General features: G+C 45.9%; 1 protein-coding gene across 3 annotated transcripts in view; it reads right to left on the bottom strand.

Annotated features, from left to right (window-relative positions):
• The window catches only part of PPP1R3A (protein phosphatase 1 regulatory subunit 3A), a 129553-nt gene extending 118463 nt beyond the window's left edge, over positions 1-11090 (bottom strand). For 2 of the 3 annotated variants that reach the window (XM_029616481.1, XM_029616482.1), the window contains exon 1: positions 10253-11090. In XM_029616481.1, coding sequence (XP_029472341.1) covers positions 10253-11037 — 785 coding nt within the window. In that variant the 5' untranslated portion in view covers positions 11038-11090. The remainder of the gene's footprint in view (positions 1-10252) is intronic. The other variant, XM_029616479.1, reaches the window with a different exon arrangement.
• Between the last annotated feature and the right edge of the window lie 2603 nt (positions 11091-13693).

Raw genomic sequence — 13693 nt, 5'->3', positions numbered from 1 at the left:
AAACTTGTTAGGAAAGCCCTGTGTTAGAGCTGGGAGTTAGCAATCTGTAATAAATCTGCTGTTAGACTGCGGAGTTGCAATCTGTTCTTATTGGCTCCTAAAGAAGGAGGAGTTAGCAATCTGTAATAGTTGTAGGTGGATCCCTGGGCCGGTGGCAGATGACCACGCCCCCGGGAGGATATCCCAAGAGGTACCACCGGCTAGGCTTGAGTATGGAGCCAGACACACATTAGTTCTTTTATTAAAAAGGTTTTTGAAACCACCAGAGGTGGCAGTAGTGAGCTGATATGCCCGGCAGGGCTATAGTCTCTCAGGTACTGGAACAGCGATCCAGGATGGCTGAGCTGTTGAGAAACTGTAGAAAGTGAGTAGGCAGAGTAGGCAGAGTTCATGAACAGAACTAGATGACAAAACTCACATAAGGTCTCAAGGAAGCTCAGGTGCTGGAAAGGTTTAGGCCCTCAAGGAGCGAGTACCTGGTTCCAGGGAAAACTTTGAGAGAGCAATGGTAACTCACAATTGTTTGTAGCAGCGATAGCTTCCAAGCAGTAGAGAATCTTCAGAGTGTCCAGGAACATGGGCCCTCAAGGAGCAGTACCGGTTCCTATCTGTAATCTGAAAGTAAAGAAAAGAGCGAGGCCCCCGAGGAGTGGGTACCCCTGGTAAGTCCGAGGAGGCAGAGTAGCTTGGGAAGTGTAGCCGAAGCAATCCCCTTCCTTGCTAACTCAGTTAGATAGCGAAATAGAGACCTTTAAATATTGGAAGTGGATGACGTCATCGCAGGGGGACGCCCCTGAGGTTTGCGCTCTTCCTGGTACTTCAATCAGAGCACGCGTGCACGCCCTAGGTCTTCAGGCAACATGGCGGATCTGTAATGTCGAGCCGGTCCAGGGACGCTGGAGAGAGATGGCATGGAGATGCCGCGGCAGCCAGCCATCCATCAGACCAGGAGGGAGTTGCCACAGAAGTAAAGAGGGCAGAATGAGGAAGTCGAACAGCGACGGTCGCAACAGTACCCCCCTTCAAAGGGCGATCTCCTCTTCGGGTACCAGGCTTAGGTTTAGAAGGATGCGTGAGGTGGAACTGATGAAGCATCGCTTTGTCCAAGATATTGGTCTGAGGCTCCCAAGAGATTAAATCGGGGCCAAAGCCTTCCCAAATCAGAAGGCATTCAAAAGTCTTGCCTCTCTTAGGAACATCCAGAATCTCTTTGATCTTAATTTCTAAGTCAACTTCTGCATTGATGACAGGTGGATCTTGAGATTTGGAAGAGTGTTATTGATGATATCAGCAGCAATGGATTGAGCTGCTGTGGACGTCACTGAAGGTTTCAGTGGAAGTGGTGATGTTGGGGTACGTCCAAGATCCACTTGTAAAGATGACTCTCCAGTAGAAGTTGCTGAATGAGAGATGGTAGCATCACCAGTGGAAACAGACTGGCTGGTTGCTAGGGATATCTTCTTTGGATCTATTATGTGCTGTGGTTCATCAGGCACATCTTCTGAGTGAAACGAGCGAGACAGTGCGTCTGCTCTGGTGTTTCGATCTCCAGGTCAATACTTAAGCACAAAATCAAAATAGTTGAAGAATAAAGACCACCTGGCCTGTCTGTAATTCAAATGTTGTGCGTGCGGAGATACTCAAGGTTCTTACGATCCGTGAAGACGGTTATTTGATGTTGAGCGCCTTCTAGCCATAGCCGCCACTCCTCGAATGCAAGCTTTATAGCCAGGAGCTCCTTGTCGCCGATCCCGTAGTTCTTTTCGGCTGGAGAAAATCTTCGAGAGAAGAATGAACAGGGTCATAAGGTTTTTAGGTCTCCCGCTTGGCTTAACACAGCCCCTACCCCCACATCTGAAGCATCAACTTCAACTATGAAAGACTTGTTGGGGTCTGGATGCCGTAAGCATGGTTCTGTGGAGAAGACAGTCTTCAATATCTTGAATGTAGAAATGGCCTCTGCGGACCATTTTGAAGCGTTGGCACCCTTGCGAGTCATCGCCATCAAGGGTACAGTTAACGAGGAATAGTTCTTTATAAAGCTTCGATAATAGTTGGTAAACCCCAGGAATCTCCTTAAGGCCTTCAGGCTGGTAGGTTGAGACCAATTCTTGATACTTTCAAGTTTATGAGGGTCCATTTGAAAGCCTTCTTTCGATACTATGTAGCCTAGAAAAGGCACAGTCTTTCTGAAATTCACACTTGGAGAGTCTGGCGTACAGCCAGTGTTCGTGGAGACGGTAGAGTACTTGCTTGACATCTGCAATGTGGGTGTCCAAATCCTGGGAGAAGATTAATATGTCATCCAGGTAGACCACAACGTTCTTGTACAGCAGGTCCCGCAAGATGTCATTCATCGTATTTTGGAATATGGCGGGCACATTGCACAACCTGAATGCCATTACAAGATACTCGAAGTGGCCGTCTCATGTATTGAAGGCCGTTTTCCACTCATCGCCACTCTGTATGCGAATAAGGTGTAGGCCCCCTTCAGGTCAAGTTTTGAAAATATCTTGGCCCCTTGCAGCCTGTCAAACAGCTCCGAGATTAACGGCAAGGGGTAACGGTCTTTGATCATGATCTCATTTAGACCTCGGTAATCGATACATGGGTGTAGGGTGCCGTCCTTCTTCCCCACAAAGAAAAAGCCTGCGCCGGCTGGTGACTTAGATGGTCAGATAAACCCTTCTGGAGATTTTCTTCAATGTATTCCAACATAGCTTTATTCTCAAGAACTGAGAGAGGATACACCCGTCCTTTCGGTGGCTCGGTATTGGGCTTCAGTCTTATGGCACAGTCATAGGGCCTATGTGGAGGAAGAATATCAGCCGTTTCTTTAGAGAACACATCCCCGAAGGATGCGTATTGGGGCAGCAGTCCTGGCATCGCTGGAGTCGTAGGCATGCATATGATAGGCGAGATCTCCTTAAGACACCTCCCATGACATTCTGGGCCCCATCGTGAGAGATCCAGGGATGCCCAGTCAAATTGGGGTTGGTGCATTTGCAGCCAGGGTGACCCCAGGATGATAGGGTGCATAGCCCTTTCCAGTACAAAGAAAGAGATTGTTTCCGTATGGAGCGCTCCAGTGCAAAGCATAACTGGTACGGTTTCGCAACTTACGTTGCCCGGTAAGGGCTCCCCGTGAATGGAGGATAACAGTAGTGGATCTTTTAATTTGATGAGAGGGATCCTCAAGTATTCCCCTTCCTTGCTAACTCAGTTAGATAGTGAAATAGAGACCTTTAAATATTGGAAGCAGATGACGTCATCTCAGGGGGACGCCCCTGAGATTCGCGCTCTAGCTGGTACTTCAATCAGAGCACGCGCGCGCACCCTAGGTCTTCAGGCAACATGGCGGATCTGCAAAATCGAGCCAGTCCAGGGACGCCGGAAAGAGACGGCATGGAGATGCTGCGGCAGCCAGCCGTCCATCAGACCCGGAGGGAGTTGCCACAGAGGTAAAGAGGGCGGAGTGAGGATGTCGAACAGTGACGGTCGCAACAAAACTTTTTCCTTCCTCATATACATATGCTGGTACACACACACACACACATACATGCTCCTTCGCACAAGTTGACACATTCACACATACAGATACTTCCTTGCACCTGCAGACTCACACATGCTCCTGCTGACATACACACACACATGCTTCCTTGCACTCACTGACATATACACATGCATGCACACATGCTCCCTTGCACACCCCCATTCTCTCTCTTCTTATGCAGCCTCTAAATATAAATAAATATATATATATATATATATATACATACTAGTGGTGGCCTGCCACGCGTTGCAGTGGCAGAGTCAGGTTCTTTCCCCCCCCTCCCCCTTCCTCTTGCTCATATACCTCAGTCACTCATCCTCCTCCCTCTTGGTCACTCACCCCCCCCTTTCCTCCCCTGTCCCCACTCCAACTCTCTCCCCTCACACTCACCCCTCCCCCCTTTGGTCACTAACCCCCCCCCCCTTCACTCCCCTGTCCCCACTCCAACTCTCACCCCTCACACTCACCTCTCCCCTCTGCGTCACGGTGGCCCAGCACACGTTGCAGTGGCAGAGTCAGGTTCTTTTCCCCCCTTCCCCCTTCCCCTTGCTCATATACCTCAGTCACACATCGTCCTTCCCCTTGGTCACTCACCCCCCCCCCTTTCCTCCCCTGTCCCCACTCCAACTCTCTCCCCTCACACTCATCCCTCCCCCTTTGGTCACTAACCCCCCCCTTTCCTCCCCTGTCCCCACTCCAACTCTCACCCCTCACACTCACCTCTCCCCTCTGTGTCTCTCCCATGACACTCACCGCCCCCTTCATTCTCCCTCCCCTCACTGTCACCTCTCCCTGCCTACTCCCTACCCTTTTGTCAGTGACAGCACACCCTCTCTGAATCTCCTTCCCTGACTCAGATCCCCTCCTGCTCGCAATGCCCTCCCAGCTGATCCCCCCCCCCCCCCCCCCGTCCCTCTCCCTCTTGTGCGGTTCTGCGTGGCCCGCTCCTGAAGACGCAAGGTCAGCGAGGATCCCTCCCTGTCATGCACGTGAGCCGTACCAGATTGCCGCAGCAGCTCCTCCCAGGTGTCGAAGTTCGGCCGGCCAACACCACCACGCCCGATATCGCTGCCAATCCGCCACTGCTGCTCCTCCCAGCATCATGTTGGTCCCGCTGTGCCTGACGTGCACCGCTGCTGCTCCTCCCAGCGCCATGTTGGTCTCGCTGTGCCCGATGTGCGCTCCCGCCCGCGCATGCGCAGTACAGCAGCTTCATTTCCCAAGGTAGATAGCGTGTATTGCATGTCTGTCCAACAGATGTCGCTGTTTTCCCCACACACATGTAAAAACATGTTTTTCTCTGTAACCGTGTGACATCTATGTAATCTAGATAGAGAAGAACCTTGCCGAAAGTGAAAGCAAGGATGTGTCCAAATTTGAAAGCAATTGGTGCAGTAGTTTCTGAGATTATCGATTATGTCCAAACTATTTTACATTTTTATTTATATAGATGTGTTTACATTGGTGGTTAGGAGGGATCAAGGCAGGGCTACCAGCCCTGATGCAGGATGGATGGGAGAGAGCTATTTTTTGCCACGGGAGGGGGGGCCAGCCGCAGAAATCAGTGAGGAGCCTTCAGCTGTGGCAAGGTAGCAGCGGAAGGTCTGCTGTTGGCTTCCTCAGCAGAGAAAGAGAGACGGGGCTAGTGTAAGGGCCAGCCACAGGAACATTTCATACCACTGTGGTGGTTAGGGGAGGGGGGAGCAGTCCCACAGCTATCAGTGATGCCGCAGGAAAAGAAAACCAAAAATGCAGAGACATCACAGCTGCGGGGGGGTGGAGGGCAGATTGAAGAGAAGCAGAAGCCTATGAAGCTGTGGGAAAGCAAGAGAAATGAGAAGAGGGACTAGAGTGCGTCTCATGCTCTACCACAGCTGCTGCAGGGCCTAGTGTTGATTGCAATGGTTCCTCAGGCCGAAGCCCTAATAGGCCAATCCACCCCTGCTCCACCATATCCACTGGAAGGCTGTTCTATGCCTCCACTACCCTCTCTGTAAAGAAATATTTCCTTAGATTACTCCTGAGTCTATCCATTTTCACCCTCACCCTATGACCCCTCATTCTAGAGCTCCTTTCTATTAAAATAGACCCATGCATAGAAATCTTGAGTCTCTATCTTATCTCCCCTATCTCACCTTTCCTCTAGGGCAGTGGTTCTCAACCTTTTTTCTGTCGGGACACACCTGACAGATGGTTCTCACATGCGTGACACACTGACCCATGATCGTCACGGGGCTAGATGTAAAAGTTCAGTTTGCATCCACGGGAACCCCCCTGACCCACAATAATGGATGTAAAGCAGAATTATGACATTCCCCATACAACTCACCCTACAAAAAAGATATTCTGGTTCTGGTGTCATCTCAGTAACAGCAACTCAAACTCCTTCTACTTCCAGGCTCAATAGCCCTACTTATGAAAAGACAGCAGTTTACCACCAATGCATGTCCTCTTGAGAAAACACAACAAATAAGACTGATAAAACTCTTACATGCTAGTAAAATATTTCATCTCGGTAACAGACACAGAACTGACCTAACATACTCCCAGGATCTGTAGTAATGCACATAAACTAATCCACACACATTTACACTTGTATTATGGAATACACTCAAATAGGAGCAACCCTATCTATGAAAAGGCAACAATATAAATATTAAATCAGGCCCTAAAAACCAATACACTTCTTATTAGGAAAACAGAACTAGCAAGCAGCTATAGATCCCCACACAGAAATAATTGTAAAACTATACTAATAAGCAGAATAAATGTTTCTAAATAGCTATGAACAGAATAACATCCAACAATTAAAAACTATTAAAAACTATTAAAAAAATTCTCCAAACACCAATAAAATATTTCAAAAAAAGCAGACACATCACATAATATTAAATAATTAAAATGGCAGTCAATCAAGAAAAATAAACTTAAAAAGCCACCTTTACTTACCCCCTCCAGCAGCTCTCCTGCTCCTCTTCCATGCAGGCCGTAGCACACAGCAGAAGCAGCAGTAGAGGCTAAGCTCTATACTCATGGTCCTCTTCCTTAATGCCCATGTCTCTCACACACACACACCATACCAGTCATGCCCCCATGACCAGTTTCTGTCTCTCACACACTAATCATCTCCCAGTCTTTGACACACACACCAGTCACCTTCCTGAACAGTTTCTCTCATGCCATACACACACACAGGCTTCCCACTCCCGTGTTCTACTTACATATATGGGCTTCTCACTCTCATAATCACTTTCTCTGTCTCACACACACTCACCAGTCTCCCATGCTTGTTCTCTCCACATGCACAGGCTTCTCATTTCTATAATCACTTTCTTTCTCTCTCTCTCTCTCTCACACACACACACACACACCAGTCACCTGATCTCTCTCATGCATACACACACACAGGCTTCCCACTCCCATGTTCTTTCAGATATACAGGCTTCTCACTCCCATGCTGTGTCTCACACACACCCAGATTTCTCACTCCCATGCTCACTCTTCACATGCACAGGTTTCTCATTCCCATAATCACTTTCTTTCACACACACACACCAATCACCTGATCTCTCTCATGCATACACACACAGGCTTCCCACTTCCATGTTCTGTCTTACATATACAGGCTTCTCCCTCACATGCTGTGTCTCACACACACCCAGGTTTCTCACTCCCATGTACACTCTCTTCACATGCACAGGCTTCTCATTCCCATAATCACTTTCTCTCTGTTACACACACATACATACACACACACATACATACACACACACACACACACACACACCAGTCTCTCTCATTTCCATGCTCGCTCTCCACTGCACAGGCTTCTCATTCCCTGAATCACATTCTTTCTCTCATATTCACACACACCAGTCTCTTTCTCTCACACACCCCGTCACCTTACCAACCAGTCTCTCGCTCTCATGCATGCACACACACAGGCTTCCCACTCCCATGCTCTTTCTCTCACATAATCAGGCTTCTCACTCCCATGCTTTTTTTCACACACACACACACACCCTCCCCCCCAACACCAGGCTTCTTATGCCCTTGCTTTCTCACATACCCAGATTTCTCACTTCCATGCTTTTTCTCTCTCTCACACACACACACACATCAGTCACTTCCTTGACTAATGTCTCACACTCTCACATACACATCAGTCATCTCCCTGAGCAGTCACTTTCATTGTCTCTCACATATACACCACATCAATTCTCTGACCAGTTTCTCTCACTCACAAACGTGCTCTCAATCACACGCAGGCTGGCTGCTTCTTTCTCTCACTCACTTCCTTCCCCCCCGGAGCACAAATGGAAACTGCAGCAGCCTCCTCCTCCAGCCCCCGCAAGCCAAGAAAGTAGAATCCCATCGACCGCGGGAGGCTCAAGCTGCTCTCTCCTTTCTTGATTACCGGCTGCTTCGATTGCCCGGGGGCCGATGACGCTGCTGCTGCTGCTGCTGCTGCCGCTGCTACTTTATCACGCGGCACGGGCCGGCTTTTTCTCCTTCCCGCGCACCGCGTATCACTTCCTGTTCCGGGTCACGGGGGGGGGGGGGGGCGCGCGGGAAGAAGAAAAGGCCAGCTGCAGGTGCCACAGCTTCTTTTAGCGCCGCTGCCGTTCCCGCTGGGCTTGAACGTGCTGATAGCCCGGCGGCAACGGCAGCAAGGAAGAAAGAGCAGCGGGAGAGACCCGGAGCACGCGACACACTACCCGGTGCTTGGCGACACACTAGTGTGTCGCGACACACCGGTTGAGAACCGCTGCTCTAGGGAATACATGTTTAGATCTTTAAGTCTGTCCCCATGTGCTTTAAAATTAAGGCCACTGATCAATTTAGTAGCCATCTTCTGGACCAACTCCAAATGGTTTATATACTTTTGAAGATGCAATCTCCAGAACTGTACATTTTATTCTAAATGAGGTCTCACAAGGGGCCTATATGGGGTAAAATCACTTCCCTTTTTCTGCTGACCATTCCTCTTCCTATGCAGCCAAGCATATTTCTGGCTTTTGCTGTCTCCTAATCCACCTGTTTGCCACCTTATGGTCATCAGATATGATTACCCCCAGATCCCACTCTTCTTTTATGCTTAGAAGAATTTCATCCATTATATTGTGCCTTTTCCTTGGGTTTTGCATCCTAAATGCATAACTCTGCATTTTTTAACATTAAATATTAGCTGCCAGACTCTAAACCATTTTTCAAGCTTCACTAGATCCCTGATATTGGCCTATGTATTCTACCTGGGAGTTTTGCAGAATTAAAGCCAAAATGTCTCCCAGATGATTCTTTAAATGCAGGATAAAATAAGTGGCATTCAAACATTTTAGAAAAATAAAATATAGATTGCATACTTGTTTTAAGTTTGACTAATGCCAACCCCTAAATTTAGAAAAACAGCAAACATTATGGACCCAGTTCACTAAAGCTTTTTTCTCTTTCTTTATGTATGGGATAGATATGGCTCATTGGTTAGTATTTATGTCTTCATGAAATAAAATTTAGTTTCTTACAATAATTACTAAATTATATCTTACTTATCATGCAAACGTAACGTTCCCTTTTTATTCTGATACATGATATGATAGGCTAAGATGTTTGAAGCTTTTCTTTTTGGCCATTTTAAAGTGTCCCCTCTTTTCTCAGTATCTTCATTCCTTTCACAGCTGTGTTTCCAGCAGTATTTTCTAACCTGGAGGTGCCTTAATGTGGTAGATCTTCTTGGAATAGCTTTCTTCCTCCAGGAACAGGAGTATTAGCTTAAAACAGACAAATAGAAACGTCTTATCTCTCCCCCTCAAAAAAAAAAGACTAAATTCAAGAGTTCATCAACATGAAAACAGTGTTATCACATCTGTGATTTGCTTTCCATTCTATGTACCACTAGTGAAGCTCTCCCTCCAAAGTTTCCAATGCTGCTTCTAATCAACTAACAGGAAGCACCACTGAAGCAACATATGAATTTTCTTTACTCTGTCACATTGCTCTTTGTCAATACTCAACTCCATGCAGCCCAGAAAACAAAAGATTTTCTTTTAAAATTCAACTCTGTTTTCCTAAATCTGCTGGATGACTTTCCTGGTTATGATTGCATTACAGTATCCTTAGCAACACTCAACATTCAATTAAAGAAATGCCATACCAACCCTGGCCTACGCTAGATCTCAAACAATAAAGCAAAAAAAAATTGCTCCAGCTGTTACAAATCGTGACTTAACTACCATGAATATTGATCTAACTGCAAACTCCAACTTGCTGTCAGCAAACTTCCAGCTTGTTAGATTATCATTGTTGTTTGTGCTGTAAAGTTAGAAAAAGAAACAAATATGAAAATGTAGATAGTTTTGGCATTTTTTGCTAAAAATGCATAGTTCATTCCAGGAATGTTCTGGCAATATTCAAAAAGTGAGAGAGAGAGAATATTGCATGATTTTCCAACAACTTTTCAAAAATGAACAATGAATTTATACTTCAGTTCAAAATTATACAGTAAAATGTGAAATACTGAACTATAACAACAGCTACTGTGATTAACTAAATATTTGTGTGTGGCATGTTGAAGAACATATGGATTAAGTGAAACAAAATCCTAAATTATTGAAATATTATCTAACTCATATAAGATCAAACCAAAAATAAATGTTCATGGAATCCTGACTTTATAAAATAAAAATAACATGTAAATCTTACCTCTGAGATGTCTTTAGGCAGCTTTTTTTGAGTCTCTCAGTCAAATCTTCCATTGGTTTATCAGTTTCCTGCCAGTTTTCTTTCTGACAGACTAATACATAATTTTCTTCATTGTTGTTTGCCCAAAATATGCCAACTGGGGTCTCATAACGTATGCAGAACTCAATTTTTGTCCCTTCTTTCTGATAAGGAGGCACCAATGAAATCTTAAAGAAGAACTGATCAGTTTCACCATCATAAGATTCAGGCATGTACTCTGCCAAGATGTCATAGTAACTCTGCCAGGCATCTAGTGATATTCGAACATATACCAACTTTTCAAATGCTACATTAAGAACTCGAATAATGCCTTTCATAGATGTTAACCTAGGCAAAAAGTGCACTGACTCCAGCAATACTTTCTGTTTATACAGTTTCTGCATAACATCATTTTCTGTAGGCAATACAAACAGTGGGGCTAAAAAAAATTCATCTACGGGTACATTTTCATCTTCCATGATATCACCTTGTGGTGCAGTTGGTACTTCCCAGGTATCAAACTCCTTCACGGACACAAGGTTAAAACCAAATGCATCGGCAAATGAAACTTTCCTTGCAATGGTAGAGGGAACTTCTAGCTCAGCATCCTCTGAAGAAGCAGAACTTCGTCTCCGTGGAAGAGGAGAGTAATGTGGCTTGATTGTTGCTTTGACGTCCTCCTCTTCTTCTGCACCAGAATCACTAAAACTAGGAACTTCTAGCAAGTTGTCCCTATTTAGATGACTGGGTTCTTCAAAAGACTCCATTGGGCTCTCTGCTATAAACTGTAGGGGAACTGCACAACTAGTGGCAGTTGACATTTGAGCCGCAGTGATTTAAAACAAGGATTAATGTTACAGTTGACATTGCAGGAGAAGAGAGTCAGGTCTATAAATACATGCAACAGCGGGTCAGCTATGCTGGCCTTCTCTGCAAAGGCCATAAACCTGATAACACTAAAGTTACTCTTTAAATTATGAGTTTTGAATGCTGTTTGTATTTTCATATCACCCCACTTGAAACAAGAAAATGAATATCCTTTAAAAGTTTGATTTCCTTAGACTTAGGAGATGCAAACATGTGCAGCAGCACATGCATTCATTTTCACCTACTTACGCTTTCAGTAAGATGCCGTCTGTAAAGTTACACACATATTTGAAAGACCACACAGAACAAAGTGATTTTCAAACTCAAGGTACATGCACACTTTCCCTCACAGCAAGAAAGCCCCCTCCCCCAGTTTTTTTTATCTCTGCTCCCCCCAGAAAGACTCCCAGCGCTCTCTCTCTCTCTCTCTCTGCTCCCTGCTCTGCAGCTCTCTTTTCTTGCTCTCCTACCCCCCAAGCTCCCTTCTCTGTTAGCTATGGGTGCACTCCCACCACTGCAGCATCATCTCCTATGGCCCTCGCAGACCAGCAATCTTGGCCACAGCCTCTTTTGTCTTCCAGTCTTTGTGGGCCAACATTGACTCCAGCACTTCCTCCTTCTAGCCCATGCTACTGACTCCTGGTGTCCAATCTCAATTCTGCAAAGCAAATGCAGAATTCTGTATAGGAGGGGAATTCTGCAGAAATTCTGTGCAAAAGCACAAACCAGAATTTCCTCAGGACTATGCTTTGTATAGTTGTGTTATAGTTATTGTCAATATGAATTTACATTAAAAGACAAATTTCGGATCAATTAAATAACTCATGTATCATTATGAAGAAAATAAATGGGTTGATTTCTCTGCAAGGACTTGCTTTACTTTTTCATTTATGACTTTTGTTTATTTTTTATTTCCACTATTATAATGCAGTGCAATGGAAGGTCTGGCATTGACTGACTTTACTAGTATACCAATATGCAAAACTAGAAATGATGTACATTATTTTGTACTCAGAGTCAACAAAGTGTGCAAAACATTTAGGGGCGGATTTTAAAAGGGCCGCGCGCGCCGGCGCGCCTATTTTGCATAGGCCGCCGGCGCACGTAAAGCCCCGGGACGCGCATAAGTCCCGGGGCTTTCGAAAAGGGGCGGGAGGGGGCGTGTCCAAGGCGTCCCCGAAATGACGCGGCGTTTCGGGGGCGTGCCGCGGTGTTTCGGGGGCGGGCCCGGGGGCGTGGCGCCGGCCCAGGGGCGTGGTCGAGGCCTCCGGACCAGCCCCCGGGACCGGAGGACGGAGCGGGGCTGCCGGCGATGCGCACAAAGTTAAGGGGGGGTTTAGATAGGGCCGGGGGGTGGGTTAGGTAGGGGAAGGGAGGGGAAGGTGGGGGGAGGGAACAGGCAGCGTGCGCTGGGCTCGGCGCGCGCAGGTTGCACAAATGTGCACCCCCTTGCGCGCGCCGACCCCGGATTTTATAAGATACGCGCGGCTACGCCTGCTGCGCGAACAAAAGTACGCGCTCGCGTATCTTTTGAAGATCTACCTCTTAGTGTAGTTTTTCTGCAGTATTTAGGGACTGAGATCATCAAAAATATTTTTTTCCACTTGAGGTCAAATATCTGAAAAACAGCATAGCAGCTGATAGAAGATATTTAAACAACATTATTCATCAAGAACTGAAAAAAGATATTCGGAACACTCAGGAGGAAGAGCCATCATAGATGAGTTTTTATTTCTTTCCACTCCACTCACAGCCATGCCCAGAACACCTATTCATCCAAAAATATACATGCAATTTAAACATGCATTTTAATCAGCTTAGGCTACCCGCAGACCCAAACATATGTATTTCTACTTGAGGCTGGCTGCAGTGGTACATCTCCCATTAGCTCCTCTGCGACAAATTTTGACTTGCTTAAAGGTTTTTGTACTTGGTTGAAAATAGGAATGCTACCTGGAGCAAACCAGGGGTTTTTTTTACTGTAACACCACAAAAACTTTAAGACATTTCCCTAAGTTTCAAGTATTTTTTATTAGCATTGCAAAATCAATATCATACAATATAATAAGCAAATCACACAGTGGTGCATTTGTTCTTCACATCACTAAGCGACCTACAGAAAGTCTTGAATTATTCTTTTCTTATTTGTTATGTCTAACTCAAAACTATCCTCTGTCCCCCCTCTCTCATTCCTCCACCCTTCCGCTACCTGCTGTTCCAAAATTAGCACTCAGCATAAGGAAGTGTTGCACCCATGTCACTGTTGCATTTTCTCTTGCATTTTCCGCTACGTCTGTATGTCATTCAAAATGAAACTTCTGGCCTGACTAGATAAAGATTTTACACACTATCTAAAATGTTCCATTCCGAAGCTGTTTTTAAAGGTCTGTTTCTGCTTTTTCTGCTAGAAATTAGTCTATAATCTTTGAAAAAAAAAAAAAAGGCTGCTGTAAGGCCTGCTCAAACGTTCAGAGGCAATGCTACATCTTGCCATCTGGAAGACCTAGGTTTGATTCCCAAACTCAGCTTTCGCCCCTACAGCCTTCAGCAGCTGGG

This window comes from Rhinatrema bivittatum, chromosome 9, assembly GCF_901001135.1.
Source record: "Rhinatrema bivittatum chromosome 9, aRhiBiv1.1, whole genome shotgun sequence".
Lineage (NCBI taxonomy): Eukaryota > Metazoa > Chordata > Amphibia > Gymnophiona > Rhinatrematidae > Rhinatrema > Rhinatrema bivittatum.
This window is presented reverse-complemented; position numbering and strand designations above follow the sequence as displayed.